General features: G+C 47.3%; 1 protein-coding gene across 1 annotated transcript in view; it reads right to left on the bottom strand.

Moving 5' to 3' along the window:
* CASR (calcium sensing receptor) overlaps positions 1–25,555 on the bottom strand; it is a 234,382-nt gene that overhangs the window by 116,126 nt on the left and 92,701 nt on the right. Inside the window, exon 2 of the mRNA XM_077479646.1 lies at positions 21,467–21,901. Coding sequence (XP_077335772.1) covers positions 21,467–21,705 — 239 coding nt within the window. The 5' untranslated portion in view covers positions 21,706–21,901. The remainder of the gene's footprint in view (positions 1–21,466; positions 21,902–25,555) is intronic.

Genomic DNA, 25,555 nt, shown 5'->3' with positions numbered 1-25,555 from the left:
GGCACTTCACAGGCATACTATAGACACCCCCCAGGCACCATATTTAAAGGAATATTTCACTTTTTTTTTTTCACTTTAATCGTCATTAAAATCAGTGCTCCCGCCACAACGGTAGTTTTTAAAACTTTTTTTTGCAGTGACCCATGTCCCCTGAGGCAGGAGGCAGATCGCCAAACCCTTTTTAGCACACTATCTTGCATATTAGCCGTTAAAATTAGCACTTTCCAATTCGAACGTTCGAGTCCCATAGACTTCAATGGGGTTCTAACGTTCGTGCCGAACGCGGGGGTGGTTCGCAAGTTCTGGTGCGAACCGAACCGGGGGGTGTTCGGCTCATCCCTAGTGGTGGTGGTGGTGGGGCCATGCTGTCAATCACCCTGTCTTGGGACTACATCATCAAAACAGAGGGGAGGATAAATAACACATGTGAGCAGTGAGACTTCTTCTTTAAAGGGGTCCTTATAGAATTTACTTGCATTAATGGACGCAACAACCAAACTGCCTGCAGCAAGTTGAATGACGAAAAGACATGCAGCAGGTTGAATGACGTGTGAATGTGCCACAACGTTTGAGATGTAACATGAGCAGCTCCCAAAGCCCCCACTAGGGGCTCTCAATGTTAGACAAAGGACTTTCAAGGCCAAGTGTGCCCTAAACCCTCTAGGGCAGTGATGGCGAACCTTGGCACCCCATATGTTTTGGAACTACATTTCCCATGATGCTCTTGCACTCTGCAGTGTAGTTGAGCATCATGGGAAATGTAGTTCCAAAACATCTGGGGTGCCAAGGTTCACCATCACTGCTCTAGGGTAAGTGAATTTTGACTTGTTGTGATGCTCATTCTTGAGTTCGTGGTGGATGTGGCTCTATACAATATTTCAGCCTATGCTTGGAGGCTGCCAAGGAACATGTGTCCTCTAAATAAAACCCAAGTCTTAAGAAGACCATTATTGGCCCCAATAATAGCACCTGCCTGGCTGGATATAAAATAAACAGACTGGTTACATGGACCCCAACATTAAATGGTTTTGGTAAATCTGCAAAGATTGTACAATCTAATTGTGGGATAAAGCCTGTTGGTTGCATTTAGCTGGCCACACGTATCACCTTAAACCCGACCACACACTTTACAGTCACACAATTTCTGTACCATCTTATTGGGATTTACCAGCCATTATTTCATGTCTGGGAACTGTATTTAACTAGAGCAAAATATCAGTGACCTCTCACATGGATTTCTTACTGTAAAGTGGCCCATCCTGTCTGTGCGGAGATCAGGAAAGGGTCTTGTAAATATCCGTCTGTAGGGTCCTTCACAGGTCAGAATTATGTTGAATGACTGCCAACAGCCTGACTCTCTGTCTGCAGGTACAGAGAATCACAGGGGATGTTAGCAGTTCTGGGATTCTGGTTTTGGTCTTCACAAGGGACTTATCTCCATGGCATTGATATCCTGTCCCTGTGTTTTTAGTTTTAGTTTTCTCCACTGAGGGATCCAACAGCGAGCCTGTTGCCTTATCCCGCATGGCAAAAACATGTGTTGACTTCTAGGGTCCCTTCACCTCGCACTTCTTTCTCCTGCTGACCTCAACCCATCACAAGAGCTGTAGCATCTTCGTCCTTCTTTTGCAGCCAAATCCCTTTGATCCTCTTTCACCTTTCATTGTCCCCCTTTTTGGTCTTGTGTAAAGACCCCTATAGAAAAATGTATTATTAAACTATTATATGTATTTTGCTACACTAAACCTTTTTTATCTAACCTTTTGATTATTAGACTTTATTTTTTGGAAAGCCAAGATAAAGGAAGAGTAGCGCTGAAAGAAATACCTGTGGGTTTAGGAGAGATTTTTTAATTCTTCATGGTCCATGTAACAGGGGCACGTCCTTTGCGTATAGGGCCACTGATGAGGGGTACAGGCAGCCCTCCCATACCAGGCCCCTCTGCCGAACCTGATGGAGCCCACTGCCTATGTGCCCAGGTAAAGTTTGGCACATGGGAAGTTCAGAACTGTGAGCTGTGCACAAGAGCGCAGGGCACCGGTGCAGAAAAGGCCTCCAGGTGAGACTTCACCCCAAATACTTCTAGTGAGGGCACTGTGTTGAAAAACAACGTAGAGGGTGCAGGTGTAGAGGGGGCACAAACTGAGTAGAAATGGAGGATACAGAGTGCAGGTAAAAGGGGATTCAGGTTCCGTTGTCCCCACTCCTATATGCTCTAGCTGCAGAGCCCCTGGCCGTGGCCGTTAGAGCAGACCCTGAAATCGGAGAGTGGGGCATATCACCGAGAAAATCAGTCTTTATGCGGATGATACGTTACTGTACCTCTCAGACTCGGACTCCTCCCTAAATAAAGCACTGCTGATTATTGAGAGATTTGGGGCATTCTCAGGCTTAAAGATAAACTGGAGCAAGTCCCAGATATTGCCGTTAGATAGTTTCCTCCCCTCAGAATCCCAAACCACTCTCCCCCTACAGAGAGTCACGACAATTAAATACCTAGGGTTATACATATCCACAGTCCCAAAAGATTATATTGCCCTAAATATCGAACCCCTTTTTTCCATGATTAAAAATAAACTTCATGCATGGACCCATCTGCCTCTGGGAGTATGGGGACGCATTAACCTTATAAAGATGATCCTACTACCCAAGGTGTTATATGTCCTCTGGCATTCTCCTATATACCTTCCACTAAAATATTTCAAAACGCTAGAAGCCCTTCTAGGTCCCTTTGTTTGGGGTAGAAATAGGCACAAATTCTCCTGGCAAGCGCTCAAGAACCCAACAGACAGGAGGGGGCACAGCATTTCCAGACTTCAACCACTAGTATATTGCAGGACAGCTTTCCCAGTTTTTCCACCTGGATAAAACTGATGGAGCTCGCTTTATAACTTTGATTTGTCCCAAGTTGGCTCAACAAACGGGTGACCCACTATATGCTCTTACCAAGGGGTCAGGCATCACCGGCTCGGATATTGAAATTGCACCCATCCTCCAACAAAAGTGGCGCATATGGGATATAGCTTCCAGCAAATTAGGGACCTCTACTTATAATGATTATACACCAATATGGAACAACAAACATATGAAAGAATTCCTTAATATCCAGGGACAAGAGCTATGGAGTATGCAAGACTTGTACTATCTGCAACATCTATTTTCTAGTGGTACCCCCAAGCCCTTTAATCAATTACAGGAGGAGTTTGCGTTACAAAACAATATGCATTTTCAATATCTACAGGTCAGACACGCGGCCCATGCACAATTTCCACGAGAAGTCTACCCGCAACCCACCCCTAACCCTATTATGTCCATAGCTAGAAGCACCGACCCCAAGGGCCTCATTTCATCTTACTATGTCATGCTATCCACCCCAACATCTAGCAAGATCGCATACGCCCCAAAGCCATGATGGGAAAGAGATCTAAGTCCCATGGAAGATGGAGAGTGGGAGGAGGCACTTGAGACATGCAGAGAGGTTTCCCCCAGGCTATCGGATAGATTATCCCAAATCTATATACTACATAGAGCTTACCTCACCCCTCTAAGCCCTTGTACACACGGTCGGACATTCTGACAACCAAATCCGTTGGATTTTGTCGAATGGATTTTGTCTGAAACTGTTGCATACACACGGTCGGACAAAGTTGTCAGAAAATCCGATTGTTCATAACGTGATGACGTTATTTCGTTACCACAGGACTACGTTTAGGCTAGTAGCCAATAGCTTTGGTCTAGGAATTTGATCTGAGCATGCGTGGCACTTTGTCCGTCGGAGTAGGCTACACATGATCGGAGTATGTCCGATTGGAGCATTTTGTCGGCAAATTTTACGGACAAGTTGGAAAACTTGGTCCGTCGGATACTCCGACGGTAACAGTCCGATGGAGACCACACACAGTCGGATTATCCGACAAAACGGTCCGATCGGACACATTTCGTCGGAATCTTCGACCGTGTGTACAGGGCTTAGAGTAGTGAGATATAAGAAGGAATTTCCACCCAACTGTCCAATGTGCAGGGCGGTCCCTCGGGCGCCTTCTTCCACCTTATATGGTCATGCCCTTCCCTGTCTGGGAACAAGTAGTGCATTTTCTACATGATAGCATGAGTACGCATATGGGCTTGGACCCCAAGCAATTCCTTTTGGGCATCTATCCAGATGTGCCTGACAGACACACTAAAACATTTCTGCAGGAAACTCTGTTCTCAGCGAGAAAACTTATTGCCAGGAAATGAATGAGACCTACACCCCCAACATTAGCAGAGTGGAAGGCGGACATCAATCTGACCCTGCCATATAAAAAGTGTATTTACATTGAGAGAGAGTGCCCGATCAAATACAATAAAGTATGGGACCGATGGCTGGACGACTCAGACACATGCACGTAGAAGCCGACTAGACTTAACATTACAGGCTGAATGACCCCGACGATAGAATGTCGTATGTTGCATTAACCGATAAGTGGGCAATAACATTAAGTATGCTTGCCGATGATAAATGTTGATAGTTTTGTAGGATATAATATTCCTGTAACCTGCTGTAAACTCCTTCAATGTGTATTGACATATTGTACGCTGTGTTCTAAATGTATGCACCTTATTTCAATAAAAAGCGTTGTTAAGTAAAAAAAAAAAAAAAAAGGGGGGGGGATGCAGGTGGTACGGAGTGTGGGGTAACAGGGGATAAAGAGTGTGATAACACAAGTGTGGAATGAGGGGGCAGGGGCACAGGGTGAGTAGTGGTGTGGGAAGGTGGTTTAGTGAGGTGCACAGAATATGTGGGATGAAGGGGGTGCAGAATGTGAGATACGGGGGGATACAGAGAATGCACAATGTGGACTGGTGAGGGATTCAGAGTGTTGAAGTACTGGGGACTCCAGGTGATGCAGGGGATACAGAGTGTGGGGTGAGGGGACAGGGGCACAGGGTGAGTAGTGGGGGAACTAGGGGGTGAAGTGAGGTGTACAGAATATATGGGATTCAGGAGGTACAGAATGTGTGGGATGCTGGGGTGCAGAATGTGGGGTACTAGGGGGTGCAGAATGTGAGATACTGGGGATGCACAGAGTACATAATGTGTGCTAGTGAGGAATGCAGGGGGTACATAATGTAAGATACTGGGGGATGCAGAGAGTGCACAATGTAGGCTAGTGAGAGATGCAGGGGTGCACAGTGTTGAAGTACTGGGGATACAAGTAGTGCAGAGTCCACGTTATGCAGGGGATACAGAGTGTTGGGGTAGTGGGGGTGCAGAGTGAAGTGTAATGGGTTGCAGTGGGGGGTGTATGGGATAACACTGGAGATAAGGGGGACCTGTTAGGTAAACGGTACAAGGCCCCGTGGTTTCTATTGGTAGTCCTGTTTGCGTGCATACTTTATGTAGTAATGTGTCCTTTTCCGTATAGGAAAGTTGGGAAGTATGCAGTAATTGGAGTTCACCGCTCCAAAGTAATTACCTCTCCTAGAATCAGCTGTCTCCACAATCAAGCAGGGTGCTGGCTCTGTTTGCAACAGAGGTAATAGAGAAAATAAATAGCTGGATAGGTGCACTCCAAAAAAATGCACCTTTATTTATATAACAATAGATATCAAGGCATCATAGGTGGGTACAGACTAACTGCACAGCAGCAGACGCGTTTCACACTGAATCCAGTGCTTAGTCATAGCTAAGTGCTACATATACAAACATATATATATATATATATATATATATATATATATATATATATATATATATATATATATATATACTACTGGGGATTCTACATATCAAAATATGAGGAGATAAAGAATCTAGAAAGAGTTACACCAGGTACAATAAACAAAACATGACATAATAATATAAAATAATGCAGTGTGTAATAAAACTCATAGGCACCAACATATGCAACGAGGGAGATGACCAATACGCCTTCCACCCATACATCAATGCTGGTGCATGATGCTCAAAGATTCTGATCCGCTAAAACATAATACAATCCTTTCTTTAACCACTTGCCGCCCGCTATATAGCAGAATGATGGCGGCAAAGTGGTTTCAATATCCTGACCGGACGTCATATGATGTGATCAGGATATTAAGCCGCTGCGCGCCCCCAGGGGCGCACATTGCGGCGATCATTGTTGCGGTGTGTCAGTCTTCTAAACTGGAGGAGAGGTTTTACTTTTGGGTAACCTACCTGGAGCGGTGATATTCCCTTCCCTATATTACATTTTTGGGTGTAGCTGGGTGCCCCCCATCTGGGTACCACTCTCCCTTTTCCTCCGATGACTGAGGAGCCGACTGTGTTCCTTTGCCTGCTTCTCCCCCTTTTCGCCTGCTGTGGCCCTGAGGACAGAGCAGCTATGGCCAGGATATGTAGTTCAGAAGGAGCTCAGGACAGTGCAAGTCCAATGGAGATAAATGTGCTGTGGATTACGAGGGGCACAAGGCTCTGCACAACAGAGGGGGAGAAGACTTTTCCTGGGCAATTCTAGAGAGGTCGGGGTCTTTGGCCAGGGGGAAGCAGAGTGTTCAGACCTTCAGTTGGACCTGCTAGTGCCCACCATAGAGATCAACTGAGATACTGAGCCACAGAGAGTCACTGAGTCTTGGGACCAGAGTTGGGCAGACCCATTGCCGTATGTGAGGACATGATCACGAGGACTTGATTGGAGGGACCTGATCGTGAGGACTGATGCTTCTGGAACAACTGACCACCAAATGTATGGGACCAGGCCTGTTGTATGCTGGAAGTGGTGAGCAGAACTACCTAGCTTAATCCTTTGCTGCACACAGTGAATGCCAATAGAGACTGCTCCTTACCTAGCAGTCCATCGGCCATCCATTGTATCTCATTAAAGGGACCAGCTTCATTTGCACTACCTCACAGAAGAACATCTGCCAGCTTAATATTTCACACTAGACGCCAGGTATCACTACAGTGCACACACGAGGACATTTTTTTTTTTTTAGGGTGAGGTAATGCCTATACCTTTACAGTTCAGCTGATCGCCATCTTATGGGTCAGCCTTCACATACACCAGTACAGCATATTTAAACCCATTGCATGCTTGTTGATCCATGTATTGTTTAACTACATTGCCATGTTACATCCTTTTAGTCTACCATCCATTTGCTCGTGGCATATTTTCTGCGCACTGTATTAGTGGTAACCTACTAACGCTTAAGTTGCACAGGTGTGAGCCGCCTCCAGCTTACAACCAGGTGTGTCAGTGGGGACAGAGCAGCTTGAAGAGTTGTGGAAGAACATGGAACCCATCATATCCAGTGGCTTCTGGGGGGGATAAATGCTACACGTTCCTGGGATTTAGAGACATTTGTAGCTGATCACACATCCTACAGCAGGTTTTTTTTTTAAAACTAGAATCCATAGAATGCTGAGGTAGGGGTCCTTTGAGCAAAGATTAAAGCACATTAAAAATCTCTGAATCCAATCACAACATTAATGGTTATTTTCAAGCTATCACCGATTCGTCCTATGTTCAGATAGGATACCTCCTCAAGTACCAACAATAAACTGTATAAAAATAGGGGATTGGGACAAAGAGATGTCACCAGAAAGGCAAAAATGAGGAGAGTCAACCACGGTTTATTTTAGTAAAGCACGGCTATTTAAAGTCCTACCCTGGATCTAGGATCCTGGGGAACGGAGATTGCGGGGGGTTTCCTGAGCTTGGTGTCTTTTAATGACAATGTTGTCAATTTTCTACAGTGTTATTATTTTATATAATTAAGTTGGTACATTGTAGGAGTGTGGTTCACTTGATACGACCATCTGACCTTTCTCGTCGACCCGTTTTGATTATTGAAGTTATATCAATACAGTCTTTCATATCTTTGCTAAAATTAACCGTGGTTGACCCTCCTCTTTTTTGTCGTCTTTCCGGTGACATCTCTTTGTCCCAATCCCCTATTTTATACTGTTCCTTGAGCAATGAGACATTTCTGACTCTCAGATAAGTAACACCAATAATAAGTAATACCAATAATCTTTACAGCTAACTGTAAGGGCAGCATTCTTCCCACTGATCACCAATGTAAGGAACATTCTTCCCACTGATCACCAATGTAAGGAACATTCTTCTCACTGATCACCAATGTAAGGATCATTCTTCTCACTGATCACCAATGTAAGGAGCATTCTTCCCACTGATCACCAATGTAAGGAACATTCTTCTCACTGATCACCAATGTAAGGAACATTCTTCCCACTGATCACCAATGTAAGGAACATTCTTCTCACTGATCACCAATGTAAGGAACATTCTTCTCACTGATCACCAATGTAAGGAACATTCTTCCCACTGATCACCAATGTAAGGAACATTCTTCCCACTGATCACCAATGTAAGGAACATTCTTCCCACTGATCACCAATGTAAGGAACATTCTTCTCACTGATCACCAATGTAAGGAACATTCTTCTCACTGATCACCAATGTAAGGAACATTCTTCTCACTGATCACCAATGTAAGGAACATTCTTCTCACTGATCACCAATGTAAGGAACATTCTTCTCACTGATCACCAATGTAAGGAACATTCTTCTCACTGATCACCAATGTAAGGAACATTCTTCGCACTGATCACCAATGTAAGGAACATTCTTCTCACTGATCACCAATGTAAGGGACATTCTTCCCACTGATCACCAATGTAAGGAGCATTCTTCTCACTGATCACCAATGTAAGGAACATTCTTCTCACTGATCACCAATGTAAGGAACATTCTTCTCACCGATCACCAATGTAAGAAACATTCTTCTCACCGATCACCAATGTAAGGAACATTCTTCCCACCGATCACCAATGTAAGGAACATTCTTCCCACCGATCACCAATGTAAGGAACATTCTTCCCACCGATCACCAATGTAAGGAACATTCTTCTCACTGATCACCAATGTAAGGAACATTCTTCTCACTGATCACCAATGTAAGGAACATTCTTCGCACTGATCACCAATGTAAGGAACATTCTTCTCACTGATCACCAATGTAAGGGACATTCTTCCCACTGATCACCAATGTAAGGAGCATTCTTCTCACTGATCACCAATGTAAGGAACATTCTTCTCACTGATCACCAATGTAAGGAACATTCTTCTCACTGATCACCAATGTAAGGAACATTCTTCTCACTGATCACCAATGTAAGGAACATTCTTCTCACTGATCACCAATGTAAGGAACATTCTTCTCACTGATCACCAATGTAAGGAACATTCTTCTCACTGATCACCAATGTAAGGGACATTCTTCCCACTGATCACCAATGTAAGGAACATTCTTCCCACTGATCACCAATGTAAGGAACATTCTTCTCACTGATCACCAATGTAAGGAACATTCTTCCCACTGATCATCAATGTAAGGAACATTCTTCTCACTGATCATCAATGTAAGGAACATTCTTCCCACTGATCACCAATGTAAGGAACATTCTTCTCACTGATCACCAATGTAAGGAACATTCTTCCCAATTTATCTTTATTAAAAGTCTTGCAATCAATAAGCATAAAATCACTATATATAAATATACATAAATATATACATATTTACATAAATGAAAATAAATATAGCAAATCTGCTCTCAAAACAAAAAAATACTTTACAGCAATAACATAAATCCTATTACAACTCACACCATTACACCAGACATCAAACTTGTGAGGTTAAGAAACAAACCCGCACCCATTATGCATGCAGCCCTTCTTCAAAAAGAAGATACTAACCAACAAAAGCTAAGGGAGTGAAAGAAACAGAAAAAGAAAAGAGCTCCTCACCCAGAGATGGGCAGTTCACCAAAGGCAGGTCTGATATTCCTCCACGCCCTTATCCAGACTGCCCGAGGCTCCCTGCCCTTCTCAAGACCCCAAATTTTCCCAACCTCACCCAGAATATCGTGCACCACCACCTCAACAGAGAGGACTTTCTTCCGCAGGGTAATCTGGCACCGTGCATTCCATGTGAAGTAACGGACAACTATACTAACTAAAAACAGTGTATCCAAATCAAAATCCCAGTGAGTCGGGAATGCCCCATACACCCACTCCGCATAACTCATGCGATAGAAAAAGGGGATGCCTAGAGCCCTCCCCACCCTTTTATACACCTCTATGTTAAAGGGACACTGGAGCAAAAAGTGGTCCATAGACTCCACTTTACCAACACACTCCGCTCTAGGACAATCCCGATCATCCACAGGGCGATGCTTCAAGTTCCCTCTCACATAGAGCCTTCCATGGAAGGCGAGCCAGGCTTGATCCCTAAACTTCAAGGGGATTCTTTCTAAATTGATTAAACGCAACCCTTCCCTCATTACAGAGCCTGGGCAATCCCTTAAGGCCAGTGACACACTGAAAGCAGAGCCCAAAATCCTCTTCTCCAGAAGCTTCCTGGGGAGGGACTTGATATCCTCCACTGTCACCTGCCACTGCCGAAGTATTTTCAGACACGGGGCAACATAAGCCGGGAGCTTGCCATGTCGGACTCTCAGACTTTTCACTGGCCCGCCATCTTCCCAGGATCGCAGAAAAGGCCTAAAACAAGATTGAAAAATACCCACCCATCCCGGCGGGTTCTCTGCTAGCATGTTACCAAGATTGTACTTTAAAAACAGCAGAGAAAAGAAAACTATTGGGTTGATCATTCCTAGGCCACCCTCCCGCCTAGACAGGTAAGTTACATTGCGTTTGATCAGGTTCAGCCTACTTCCCCATAACAGTTGGAAAAAGCAGCTGTGCACCCTTGCATAGAGAGATACTGGCAAGATACAGACGAAGCTGACATATAAAAAAATTGGGACCAGGTACGTTTTGATCAAGTCAACCCTCTCCCTCAATGAAAGCTTCCATTTCTTCCAGCTTGCTACTTTGGCATTGGCACACACCAACCTGCTTTCCCAATTTCGATGACCATAGTCACCAGGACCAAATTTGATGCCCAACACTTTAATTTCCTGCTGGGGCTCTGGGAAGGCATCCGGAAGTTCGAAGCTTTCACCTTCCTCACCCATCCAGAAAACTTCACTCTTTTCATGGTTGACTTTAGAAACAGAAGCCTCCGTGTACTGCTCTATCATAGAGACCACCTCCTGCGCCTCCTCCGTTCCAGAGACAATAACAGACACATCATCGGCATAGGCCACGACCTTCAAAGGTGGCACACCAGCAATGCCCAAAGGCACCCCGCACAAAGATCCACACTCTAGCCTTCTTATGAAGGGGTCGATTGCGAATACATATAACAGGGGGCTCAGAGGACATCCCTGGCGCACACCAGAGCCAACCTCAAAAGGCCGTCCAACCCAACCATTAACCAGTGGGAAGCTCTCAGCCCCTTTATATAATGTCTTCAGCCAATCTATAAACCTCCCCTGCAGGCCGTATCTACCAAGTAGCAAATACAGGTACTCGTGATTGACTCTATCAAAAGCCTTCGCCTGATCCAATGCCAGCAAGTACTTTCTCCATCCAGCAGCCCTGCATCGTTCCAAAGCCTCCCGGACAGCTAAAACCGCTGAAAAGGTACTTCTACCTTGGACCGAGCAGTGCTGATGACTGGACAACAAATCGCCTGCCACTGACGACAAGCGCCAAAAAAGAATCTTCGCCAAGATCTTTCTATCAATATTGAGAAGACTGATGGGGCGCCAGTTCTCAATCATTGAGGGGTCTTTACCTTTTGACAGAAGAATCACAGCGGATTGCCTCATGGAGGGAGGGAGCGAACCCTCTTCTAGACAGCTGTTATAAACCTCTGCTAAAAAGGGAGCCAGAATGGACTTAAAACACTTGTAGAATTCAGCTGTCAACCCATCTGGCCCAGGCGATTTTTTGGTAGCCAGCTTCTCTATAGCATGGACTACCTCATCCACTAAAATTGGTTCTGTCAAATCCATCAAAGGCAATGTACCATTTCCCAATCCTGGAGTAGAATCCAGAAAGCTTTCCATCTTGTCCCGACAAAGGTCCTTTCTTCCTAGAAGATCTGCATAATATGATCTGAAGATCTCCAGGATCCCTGATCTGGACTTCACCAGGGAACCCGTACTATCCCTCAGGCCTATGACCGTCTTAACTGCTATGCCTTGCTTACAGTTCTGGTAAGGATCAGGCGAGTGATATTTTCCATAATCCCTCTCCAGAACCAAGGAGGCATGCCGGTCGTATTGACACTTTCTAAGAAGAAACTTCACCTCAGAGATCTCCCCTGGATCTCCTCTATACGAGACAAGACGATCAAGCTTCCTCTGCAAATGCTGGTAGGCAATGTACATACCAAGCTGCTTCTTCTTACTTATGGCCTTGAAAAGTCCAATCGCCCTTTGTTTCACAAGCTCCCACCACTCTGACTTAGTGCTGCAAAAGTCCAGAATAGAAACCTGTGCCTGAAAAAAATCTTCAAAGGATTGTCTTACCTCTACGTCTTCCAGGAGAGCCGAATTCAGTTTCCAGGTACCCCTTCCCCTGGGTGGAGTGTCCGAGGCATTCAGAGTCACAGACAGCATACAGTGGTCAGAGAACTCCACCGCCCTCAACTCAGGAGCCGAGAAAGCAGAGTTCTCCTTTAAAAAAAACCTATCTATCCTACTCTGACTATTCCCTCTCTGAAATGTGAATCCCGTGCTGCCAGGGCAGTGCTTAATATGCACATCTACCAGGCCTGCTTGTCTCACCATATCTCTAAGAAAAACGCTATCGTACGCCAGCCTGTCAATGGAGCCTCTCCTGTCTTCAGGCCTAATTATGGTGTTAAAATCACCTCCAAAGACAACCTGCTGGGATGTAAAAAGGAAGGGCTTGATCTCTTTGAGGAGGCATTTCCTGCCCCATCTTGACTGCGGTCCATAGATATTGATCAAACGCAGGTCCTGCCCCCTAACAGAGACGTCCAAGACCATGCATCTCCCAATCTCTACCTAAATTACCCTCCGGCACGTTACCATATCGGTTTTAAAAAGGACCGCAACTCCGCTGCAGGGCTCTGCCGCAAGAGACCAAAAGGAGGGACCGCATCTCCACTCCCTTTTTGCTAGATGGACATCGGCCAAAGTATTGAGCCAGGTCTCTTGCAAAAATAAAATCTCGGCATCAAACTCGCTGAGCAAAAATAAGGAAATATCACGAGCTCTTGCAGATTTCATGCTGGCGACATTAATGGTCGCCACCTTTATCGGAGTGGGAACTGCCATCAGGATGATTGGGGTAGTCGTTTCTTAACCTTTACCACACTCTCATCACCAGAAACAGCTCTCTTCAAACTATGTGACTCCCCCTCATCCATGGATGATAAAGAAAAAGATAAATCAGACATCCCATCACCTGACAAAACTGAGAAGGTGTTGCCAAGAGGAACCCCTCCTGGGTCCGACTCTGAGGAAGAAATTACCACCTTATTTGTCTTCCTCTTCTTCTTTTTCTTCCTCCTAAACTTCTCCCATCCCTCATCATCCGAATCCCCCTCAACAGAGGGTGAGACATGGGATATGGACACCCTTCCATCAGCCCCACCCCCATCCAGCACCCCCACACTCCCCTGACCACGTTTGCGCTGCCGTGGGACAGGGACTGGAGGCTGAGAAGGAAGATCCGCTAAACCTGCCCCCCCAGCAGCTTCCGCTAGCCTGGAGGATCTACGTACAGCAGGAATAGGGACCACCACATGGGGGACAGACTCAGGGACTACATTACCAGGGGAAACAGAACCTGAAACAGATGGAACAGACACAGGAGGGACAGACTCAGGGGCCACATTACCAGGGGAAACAGAATCCAAAACAACAGATGGAACAGACGCAGGAGGGACAACAACAGTTACAGCGGCCTCATCCTCCTTATCCAGCCTCTGCAGCTCAGCCTCCAATCCTGGCAGGTTATGTAAAGCCTCTGGACACTTACTGTAAGGATGGCCAAGCTTTTGGCACAGATTTTGGGTACAATCTTTTGCCAAATGGTCCAGACCCTGGCATAGTGAACACTTTTTACGGGTGCAGGTAGAGGCAAAATGGCCCTTTTCACCACATTTATTGCAGACTTTGGGCTGTCCCTGGTAGAAAATAGTCAGCCGATCTCTTCCCAGAAAAGCTGAACAGGGCAGATGTTGGACTACATTGCCCAGCACCCCCAGTTTTAGTGACACCGTCCAGGCCCCTGTCCATATCCCATGTTCATCCAGGACCTTCCGCAGTGGAGTGAGGACCTCACCATATCGGCGTAGCCATACTATCAAATCAGCCTCTGGTATGGATTCGTTGCGCACCAGGATGGTCACCGATTTTATCAGAGGTTGCCTGGAAATCACCTTTGGCACCAAACCACTCCACTGCGGAAGGCCCTGGCACCTCCTATGTCGCTCCCAAAATAAGTCCAACCCCTCAGGTTTTACAAAAGATAAATCAAATTCATAACTTCCCACTGGGCAAATCAAAGCAAAAATATCCACAGCTTTAAACCCCATTTCCAAAATCAACTCAGCCACCCTCCCCCTCACTGGTGGGGTCCCCTCCCCCTCCCACTTGAACTGAACCACATTCCTCCTCCTATACCCACCACCAAACCCCCCTATATTGTGACCACCAATATTTACAGCATTCCCCCCACCCTCCTTGGTGCGACTCCCCACAACAGACGCATAACTCCCCATATTCCTCCCAGCAGAAGAGATATTTGTGTGTTTTGAACTGTCTGAGACATCTTTAGCAGATATCGATTGTACAGATTTGGTCTGTGCAATCGATGAGTCTTTCCTCTGAGCAGAGAGAGAAATGTCATCTTTGTTTTTCCCAGCAGTATTAACCCCTCCACCATCACCACCACCCACCACATTCATTGTTTTATCATGACTGTCATTGTTAATACTTGCTGGTATATTCACATGTCCTGCAGTCTTCCCAGCAGTGTCAGTTCCCACTGCTGTGCTGGTGGAATCTTCAGCTGGCCTGTTCTCTTCCATCAGGACAAGACTTTCTGCAGAGGACAGTGCAGGCTGGACTGACACATCCATGGCTTCCACTGCACATGGTGCAGTATTCTGACCCCCTCCCCCACCAGCATCAATCAGCTCTGCTGGAACACAGAGAGGCTCAGGTGAGGCAATCACATTGCAGGTGTCAGACACAGTGTGTGAAACAGCAAACTTGATAGAGGGACTACAGGTCTCAGCACATGCAGGTGCAGCAACATCCATGTTCAGGGGATTTGGTGCAGGTTCATCCTCATTCCCTGGCTGATTTTTCTGAACATCCTCCGGGACCTCTGATGGATTATCAGACATTACAAGCTTGTCTCCTCTCAGGGGGGATTCCATCCGCTGGATGAAGGTCAGGGTGCCATTCTCACTCTCAACCCCCTGGCTGGTTGCTGCCGGCGACTCCAAGGCCTTACATGGGGGGAGAGGAGCAGAGGCAGATGGACCCGGGTCATCCATATGCTGAGGCTGATCCACTGAACACGCTGAGGACTGGCTGACAAACCTTCTCTCGTTTTCAAACTTTTCTTTAAATGCTCCACTTTTTTCTTTTAGTTTTCCCAACAATAAAGTTTGCTGCTTTACTTTTTCCACTAATTCCTGTAGCTCAGGCTTCATGTCGGTGCGATTCTTACTCCAGGCCTGGAAGTATTTGGCTTTGAAGTTTTTAAGCTCCACTCTTAAAACTTTAAGTTTCTCCTCCGCTCTCCCAATCGCCCTAAAGCGATTAACAACCTTAAGGCTGAAAACGCTGGCGTCCACACCAGGGCCCGGACCTACCGACAGATCCTCCACCTCCTCCTCACTGGGCCCCGTGTCATCAGGGGGATCCATCTCAGGGCCTCCCCCAGGATCAGGCATTATTCCTGGGCCAAGCTAGCAGGCAAGGCCCAGGCTTGAAAAAAGGTGCGGTTCTCAGAGAGCTCCTTGGGTGTGTCCTCCTCCTCCTTCCCACTGACCACCAATGTAAGGGACATTCTTCTCACTGATCACCAATGTAAGGGACATTCTTCTCACTGATCACCAATGTAAGGAACATTCTTCCCACTGATCACCAATGTAAGGGACATTCTTCTCACTGATCACCAATGTAAGGAACATTCTTCTCACTGATCACCAATGTAAGGGACATTCTTCTCACTGATCACCAATGTAAGGAACATTCTTCTCACTGATCACCAATGTAAGGAACATTCTTCCCACTGATCACCAATGTAAGGAACATTCTTCCCACTGATCACCAATGTAAGGAACATTCTTCTCACTGATCACCAATGTAAGGAACATTCTTCTCACTGACCACCAATGTAAGGAACATTCTTCCCACTGATCACCAATGTAAAGCCGCGTACACACGGGCAGACTGTCTGGCCAACTTAGTCCGTCAGACAATCCGACGGACAGTCCGTCATACTTTCGAATGAACGGACTTGACCACACACACCACTTTTTGAGCGGACTAATACGGCGTACTAAGTCCGCCATACTATCCGCCCTACTTTTGAAATGAGCGGACTCGCCCACACACGCGGAGGAAAGTCCGCTCATTTCGAGCGCGTCTCCAGGTAGGCGGGGCCCGCGAAGGAGACGTCGCTGACCCCGCCGCCTGGTATGGACTTAAAGGGGAACCCCAACGCCGAAAAAAATCAGCGTGGGGTCCCCCCAAGTCCACAACAGACCCTTGTCCGAGCACGCTACCCGGCCGGCCAGGAAAGGGGGGCGAGCGAGCGCCCCCCCTCCTGAGCCGTACCAGGCCGCGTGCCCTCAACATGGGGGGGTGCCTTGGGGAAGGGGGGGGCCGCGCTGCCCCCCCCACCCCAAAGCACCTTGTCCCCATGTTGATGAGGACAAGGGCCTCTTCCCGACAACCCTGGCCATTGGTTGTCGGGGTCTGCGGCGGCGGCAGCGACAGAAGACCGGGCCACCGCCTGTAAAAGAGCTATAAGTAGGCGCGGTGGCCCGGCAGAAGAACCGAAGAGGGGGACAAGACCCCCGAAGTCGGGAGAAGAGGCCGGCGGGGAGGAAGAAAGCCGGACTCCTCCGCTAGCAAAAGAGCTACAAGAAGATAGCGGAGGAGTCCGGCGAGAAGACCCCCGAAGACGGAAGACCCCCGCAGCTGTGCAATAAAGTATTTTATCTCGTGTGTTGTGTTTTTTTTGGTACTTTTATTTTACAGGTGAATGGGTAGGGGTACATTGTACCCCATACTCATTCACATAGGGTGGGGGGCCGGTATCCGGGGGCCCCCTTATTAAAGGGGGCTCCCAGATTCCGATAAGCCCCCGCCCGCAGACCCCGACAACCAACGGCCAGGGTTGTCGGGAAGAGGCCCTTGTCCTCATCAACATGGGGACAAGGTGCTTTGGGGTGGGGGGGCCACGCGGCCCCCCTTCCCCAAGGCACCCCCCCATGTTGAGGGCACGCGGCCTGGTACGGCTCAGGAGGGGGGGCGCTCGCTCGCCCCCCTTTCCTGGCCGGCCGGGTAGCGTGCTCGGACAAGGGTCTGTTGTGGACTTGGGGGGGACCCCACGCCGATTTTTTTCGGCGTTGGGGTTCCCCTTTAAGTCCATACCAGGCGGCGGGGCCAGCGACGTCTCCTTCGCGGGCCCCGCCTACCTGGAGACCCGCTCAAAATGAGCGGACTTTTCACCGGGCGGGAAAAGTCCGCTCATTTCAAAAGTACAGCGGACTGGCATACACACGGGCGGATTGTCCGCCGAAATGCGAGTACGACGGACAGTATTTCGAACATTCCGAAATACTTAGTCCGCCGTACTGCACGCTGAAAAAGTCCGCTGAAGCCCACACACGAGCGGACTGTCCGCTAAAATGTGTTTCGGCGGACTAAGTAGGCCATACAGTCCGCCCGTGTGTACGCGGCATAAGGAACATTCTTCTCACTGATCACCAATGTAAGGAACATTCTTCCCACTGACCACCAATGTAAGGAGCATTCTTCTCACTGATCACCAATGTAAGGAACATTCTTCCCAATTTTTCTTTATTAAAAATCTTGCAATCAATAAGCATAAAATCACAATATATAAATATACATAAATATATACATATTTACATAAATGAAAATAAATATAGCAAATCTGCTCTCAAAACAAAAAAATACTTTACAGCAATAACATAAATCCTATTACGACTCACAACATTACACCAGACATCAAACTTGTGAGGTTAAGAAACAATCCTGCACCCATTATGCATGCAGCCCTTCTTCAAAAAGAAGATACTAACCAACAAAAGCTAAGGGAGTGAAAGAAACAGAAAAAGAAAAGAGCTCCTCACCCAGAGATGGGCAGTTCACCAAAGGCAGGTCTGATATTCCTCCACGCCCTTATCCAGACTGCCCGAGGCTCCCTGCCCTTCTCAAGACCCCAAATTTTCCCAACCTCACCCAGAATATCGTGCACCACCACCTCAACAGAGAGGACTTTCTTCCGCAGGGTAATATGGCACCGTGCATTCCATGTGAAGTAACGGACAACTATACTAACTAAAAACAGTGTATCCAAATCAAAATCCCAGTGAGTCGGGAATTCCCCATACACCCACTCCGCATAACTCATGTGATAGAAAAAGGGGATGCCTAGAGCCCTCCCCACCCTTTTATACACCTCTATGTTAAAGGGACACTGGAGCAAAAAGTGGTCTATAGACTCCACTTTACCAACACACTCTCTCTAGGACAATCCCGATCATCCACAGGGCGATGCTTCAAGTTCCCTCTCACATAGAGCCTTCCATGGAAAGCGAGCCAGGCTTGATCCCTAAACTTCAAGGGGATTCTTTCTAAATTGATTAAACGCAACCCCTCCCTCATTACAGAGCTTGGCCAATCCCTTAAGGCCAGTGACACACTGAAAGCAGAGCCCAAAATCCTCTTCTCCAGAAGCTTCCTGGGGAGGGACTTGATATCCTCCACTGTCACCTGCCACTGCCAAAGTACTTTCATACACGGGGCAACATAAGCCGGGAGCTTGCCATGTCAGACTCTAAGCCCTTGTACACCCGGTCGGAGATTCCGACAAGCAAATCCGTCGGATTTTGTCAGTCGGATTTTGTCCGACGGATCTTGTCCGAAACTGTTGCATACACACAGTCGGACAAAATTGTCGGAAAATCCGATCTTTCAGAACGTGATGACTGGCCCGCCATCTTCCCAGCATCTCAGAAAAGGCCTAAAACAAGATTGAAAAATACCCACCCATCCCGGCGGGTTCTCTGCTAGCATGTTACCAAGATTGTACTTTAAAAACAGCAGAGAAAAGAAAACTATTGGGTTGACCATTCCTAGGCCACCCTCCCGCCTAGACAGGTAAGTTACATTGTGTTTGATCAGGTTCAGCCTACTTCCCCATAACAGTTGGAAAAAACAGCTGTACACCCTTGCATAGAGAGATATGGCAAGATACAGACGAAGCTGACATGCAAAAAAATTGGGACCAGGTACGTTTTGATCAAGTCAATCCTCTCCCTCAGGCCAGGTTCACATTGCTGCGATGCGGGAACGCCGCGAATCCGCGGCGTTTTCCCGCATCGCATTACTCCCGCCGGCAGTTCACACTGCCCTATGCGGGCGGCTGGGGGTGTCAATGTTATGTTAATGACACCCCCAGATCCGTCGGCATATCGCAGTGCGATCTGCCGACTCGCACAGGAATCGGATCGCATGGTGTGAACCCCCATGCGATCCGATTCCGTTGCGGACCCAAAAAAGGGTCCCGTGCGAGTTTGCTGCGGGACCGCTGCGAGTTCAGCCATACTATCTGTATGGCTGAACTCGCAGCGCTACGGAGATCGGATGTGATTTGCTGTGCGAATCACATCCGGTTCTCCCCCCGCAGCAGTGTGAACCCAGCCTCAATGAAAGCTTCCATTTCTTCCAGCTTGCTACTTTGGCATTGGCACACACCAACCTGCTTTCCCAATTTCGATGACCATAGTCACCAGGATCAAATTTGATGCCCAACACTTTAATTTCCTGCTGGGGCTCTGGTAAGGCATCCGGAAGTTCGAAGCTTTCACCCTCCTCACCCATCCAGAAAACTTCACTCTTTTCATGGTTGACTTTAGAACCAGAAGCCTCCGTGTACTGCTCTATCATAGAGACCACCTCCTGTGCCTCCTCCATTCCAGGGACAATAACAGACACATCATCAGCATAGGCCACAACCTTCAAAGGCGGCACACCAGCAATGCCCAAAGGCACCCCGCACAAAGATCCACTCTCTAGCCTTCTTATGAAGGGGTCGATTGCGAATACATATAACAGGGGGCTCAGAGGACATCCCTGGCGCACACCAGAGCCAACCTGAAAAGGCCGTCCAACCCAACCATTAACCAGTGGGAAGCTCTCAGCCCCTTTTTATAATGTCTTCAGCCAATCTATACACCTCCCCTGCAGGCCGTATCTACCAAGTAGCAAATACAGGTACTCGTGATTGACTCTATCAAAAGCCTTCGCCTGATCCAATGCCAGCAAGTACTTTCTCCATCCAGCAGCCCTGCATCGTTCCAAAGCCTCCCGGACAGCTAAATCCGCTGAAAAGGTACTTCTACCTTGGACCGAGCAGTGCTGATGACTGGACAACAAATCGCCTGCCACTGACGACAAGCGCCAAAAAAGAATCTTCGCCAAGATCTTTCTATCAACATTGAGAAGACTGATGGGGCGACATTCCTCCCACTGATCACCAATGTAAGGAACATTCTTCTCACTGATCACCAATGTAAGGAGCATTCCTCCCACTGACCACTAATTAAGTGAGCATTCTTCTCCTTGACCACCAATATATTGATCATTATTCCAACTGTCCACCAAGCTAATGTACCATGACCTGTAGATATGGTAGTTATTAGAAAGATTTCCTGAACCTGCACTTTATTTTATGGGTTCATCCATGTTAATAAAAAGTTGAGTATAGCTGTGTTACAGTATACAGCAGCCATTCTCAACCAGGGTTCCGTGGAACCCTGGGGTTCCTCCAGAGGTTGCTAGGGGTTCCTTGAGCTGTGGTTGATGAACCATCTATTCGATAATGTCTACAGAGTTCACGGTTCAACACCACTTAGCAAAGCCAGCAGCATGTCACCAAATGTCTTTTTAGCTGTTTTTAATGGTGGCATTCTGAACACCACTTTAAGGGGGGACATTCTTCCTATTGACCACCAGTATAAGGAGAATTGTCCCTATTGAGCCATGATGATTCGGTTTTAGAAAGGGTTCCTCGAGACATGAAAATTATTTTTGGGGTTCCTCTAGGGTTAAAAGGTTGAGAAAGCCTGGTATACAATCTCTGTAGTATATCTACCAAAACTAGGTCATAAAAGCTCTACCTAAAGTATCCATTCCATTAGGTAGACTTTCATACGACATTGTCATTGGTAGATCTAAAGCAGACCAAACAACCTGATTGCAATAGCTAACTAATCTAGGATTCTTTATTTTCTGGGATGTTAAGATGGAGTTTCCACCTACCTGGTGCACTCGAGAGATTCCGGCCTTGATTGTAAGATCTCGTCCTTGGAGTTGACTCCGAAGTGGATGGGGAAGAGTCCACCGAGAATAATGTCTCCTTTCTTCTGGGCTCTGGTGTTTGGCCCATAGGAGGATGAGTCCAGAGCAAAGCTCAGTAGCAGCAGTAGAAGGTAATGGATGTATTGGCCCATCCTTCTCCTGTCTGGTGCCTGGGGTCGGAGGAAGGAGATGGACCACATGGGACATGAAGTACAACGTCAACAAGAAGCTCAGAAAGCTGATAATCGCCGTCCTGACTATGGAGTACCGAGGCCCGTGGCCTCATTTCTACCGTCCAAGGAAGGCTGCCGGCGTGTCAGTAAAGTCTCCAGTCTGGTTTTTTCCATTACCGTTTTTCTGAAAGACAGGACTCTTCGTCATGTGAAGGCCATCACCCTGGAGAAAAAGATGAGAAGGTTGAGGACTGTATAAAAAAAATAGAATATTTTCAATGTGTTTTTAGCTTAAAAGAGATCCAATACATGTACATAATCTCATCAATATATAGGGGGGCTCACACTTTGACTTCAACTCATATTAACGTGCCTACTGCTTCAGCATACCTTTTTTGTTGTGTTTGTGATGATTCGTTGATGCTTTGGTGATGCTTTAGTTATGTTTCATGAAGCTTGGCAGATGCCCTGTGTGTGTGTTTGTTTTAAAGGGGCCCAATAGAACCTCGGTTTAGTAGTACACCCACTCAGCAGATCCCCACCTCCTTAGTACCCCTGTTCAGCATTGGTACCCTCGTTCAGCAGATCCACAGCTTATTATTACCCTTGCTCAGCAGATCCCCTGCTCAGTAGTACCCCCAGCTCTATGCAAAAGAGATAAGGAAGATGCATGGCCTGATGCATGAGTCTTTTTAAAGTGGTTGTAAACCCTTACAACACACTTTGACCTACAGGTAAACCTAGATTAAGGCTTACCTGTAGGTCCAAGAAATATCTCCTAAACCTACACGGTTTAGGAGATATTTACCTGAAAGACAGGCACCGCTGTCTACGGCGCATGCGCTGAGCGCGCCGCCGTCAACGGCGATATGCCGCGATGCATAGTAGTCCATTATGCTTTACCTTTGCAGGGAATGAAAGAGGAAGTAAACTCATCAGGGTTTACTTCCTCTTTAAAACGTTTATTTGGAACGTAAGGAAGGTATATACAAACAATACCATGTATTCATAGGTGGCTGAGTTACAAGAATAATAGCACTAAAACAAACGGTATTACATGTTACATCTGCTGGTGCCCCACTCAGTAGTAACCCCAAGCTCTGCTGATCTCCCGCTTAGTAGTACCCCCAGCTCTGCTGACCCCCCACTCAGTAGTACCCCCAGCTTTGCTGGTCCCCCACTCAGTAGTAACCCTCTGCTCTGCTGATCCCCCACTCAGTAGTAACCCTCTGCTCTGCTGATCCCCCACTCAGTAGTAATCCCCAGCTCTGCTGATTCCTCACTCAGTAGTACCCCCAGCTCTGATGATCCCCCACTCAGTAGTAACCCTCTGCTCTGCTGATTCCCCATTCAGTAGTACCCCCAGCTCTGCTGATTCCCCACTCATTAGTAGTACCCCCAGCTCTGCTGATTCCCCACTTACTAATACCCCCAGCTCTGCTGATCCCCCATTCAGTAGTAACCCTCTGCTCTGCTGATCCCCTGCTCAGTAGTAACCCTCTGCTCTGCTGATCCCCTGCTCAGTAGTAACCCCCAGCTCTGCTGATTCCCCACTCAGTAGTAACCCCCAGCTCTGCTGATTCCCCACTTACTAGTACCCCCAGCTCTGCTTATCCCCCACTCAGTAGTACCCCCAGCTCTGCTGATCCCCACTCAGTAGTAACCCTCTGCTCTGCCGATTCCCCATTCAGTAGTACCCCCAGCTCTGCTGATTCCCCAATCAGTAGTACCCCCAGCTCTATTGATTCCCCACTTACTAATACCCCCAGCTCTGCTGATCCTCCATTCAGTAGTAACCCTCTGCTCTGCTGATCTCCTGCTCAGTAGTAACACCCAGCTCTGCTGATTCCCCACTCAGTAGTAACCCCCAGCTCTGCTCATTACCCCACTCAGTAGTATCCCCCAGCTCTGCTGATTCCCCACTTACTAGTACCCCCAGCTCTGCTGATCCCCCACCCAGTAGTACCCCCAGCTCTGCTGATCTCCCACTCAGTAGTACCCCCAGCTCTGCTGATTCCCCACTCAGTAGTATCTTCAGTTCTGCTGATTTCCCACTCAATAGTAACCCCAAGCTCTGGTGATACCCCACTCAGTAGTACCCCCAGCTCTGCTGATCCTCCTCTCTTTCTGGTCCCCAGCCCCCACTCACCTCCCACTTTATTACTCCCATGTTGCGCACCATATATTACATTGCTATTTTCTCCGTCTCTGGTCTGCCAGCTCTGCTGATCTTTTGCTGCTCAGTCCTCTTTCTCCAGTCCCCGCTCACCTTCCACTATAGTGTTCCCATGTTGCACACCATGTGTGCCATCTGCTAGTTGCTATGCTCCAGTCTGGACCCCACTCAACTTCTTGCAGCTCTATGCTGCACACCAGATGTGACGTCTGCACCAGACACTCCCATAATATATACACATGAACCAAAAGTGACTCCTGATGACATCTTTCTGGTTGGCTTGTTGCTCTCCCAATGTTTGACCATTCTTCCAGAAGTGCAATTGTAAGGTCAGGCACTGATGTTGGACGAGAAGGCCTGGCTTGAAGTCTCCACTCTAATTCATCCCAAAGGTGTTCTATCAGGTTGAGGTCAGGCCAATCAAGTTCCTCCACCCCAAACTCGTTCATCCATGTCTTTACGGATCTTGCTTTGTGCACTGGTACATATCATTCGGTGGAGGGGGGATTATGGTGTGGGTTGTTTTTTAGGGGTTGGGCTTGGCCCCTTAGTTCCAGTGAAGGGAATGCTTAAGGCGTCAACATGTCAAGACATTTTGGACAATTTCATGCTCCCAATTTCGTGGGAACAGTTTGGGGCTTACCCCTTCCTGTTCCAACATGACTGTGAACCAATGTACAAAGCAAGGTCTATAAAGACATGAATGAGGGAGTTTGGGGTGGAGGAACTTGACTGGCCTGCACAGAGTCCTGACCTCAACCGGATAGAACACCTTCAGGAGAATTAGAGCGAAGACTGTGAGCCAGGCCTGGAATGGCCAGGAATGGTCAGACATTCCCATAGACACACCTAAACCTTGTGGACGGCCTTCCCAGAAGAGTTGAAGCTGTTATAGCTGCAAAGGCTGGGACAACTCAATTTTGAACCCTACGGACTAAAACTGGTATTTCATTAAAGATCATGTGTGTAAAGGTAGGTGTCCCAATACTTTTGACAATATAGTGTATGTAAATGAGAACAGATACGTTTACTCATTACAAAGCAACCTATGCTTCCTGCTGTGATAAACAATGGTTGTACAACTGATTGTAGGAAATGTATGGGCACAGGGACCACAACGTGCATCGGAGCACCAAGCAACATGCTTCAAAATACACGATAACACAAGCATAGGTTATGAAGTAGTCCATAAAACAGAATTTATTATAAAAACAAAAAAATGCCCATTACAAGCCGTCTCCTGCAGTACTTTTTGTCCACCACAAGATGTCCTCAATCCTTCAGGTTGAATGATGGTCAGCATCATACAACCCCCCTCTTCTGTTGTCATAGGGCTGAGACAAGGAGTGGGTAGCGGGGATGGATGCCCTGGGCACTTTGGTATCATGTGAGATTAGGTGGGGGGGGGGTGACACCACAAGGAGGTTGGGGGGAGGGGATTTGTGTTGGGAGGGGGAATTTGGGGGTGGCAAGGGATAAGAATTATTCTAGGAGGGGAAATTAGAGGGGGTGTGCTAGGAGTGGTGATTTTAGGGGATTTTTTCTGGGATGGGGGGGGGGGGGAGAAGACTTGTGCTAGGAGGGGGAATTTTAGGGGGTTTGTGCTAGAAAAGATAGAGTGAGGGGATTTGTGTTAGGAATGTAATTTTTTTTTTTGGGGGGGGGATTTGTGCTAACAGGGTTGCGTAGGTATATTTGTGT

The sequence above is a fragment of the Lithobates pipiens genome, unplaced genomic scaffold (genome assembly GCF_037356315.1).
Source record: "Lithobates pipiens isolate NorthernLeopardFrog02 unplaced genomic scaffold, aLitPip1_a1.2 Scaffold_16, whole genome shotgun sequence".
Lineage (NCBI taxonomy): Eukaryota > Metazoa > Chordata > Amphibia > Anura > Ranidae > Lithobates > Lithobates pipiens.
This window is presented reverse-complemented; position numbering and strand designations above follow the sequence as displayed.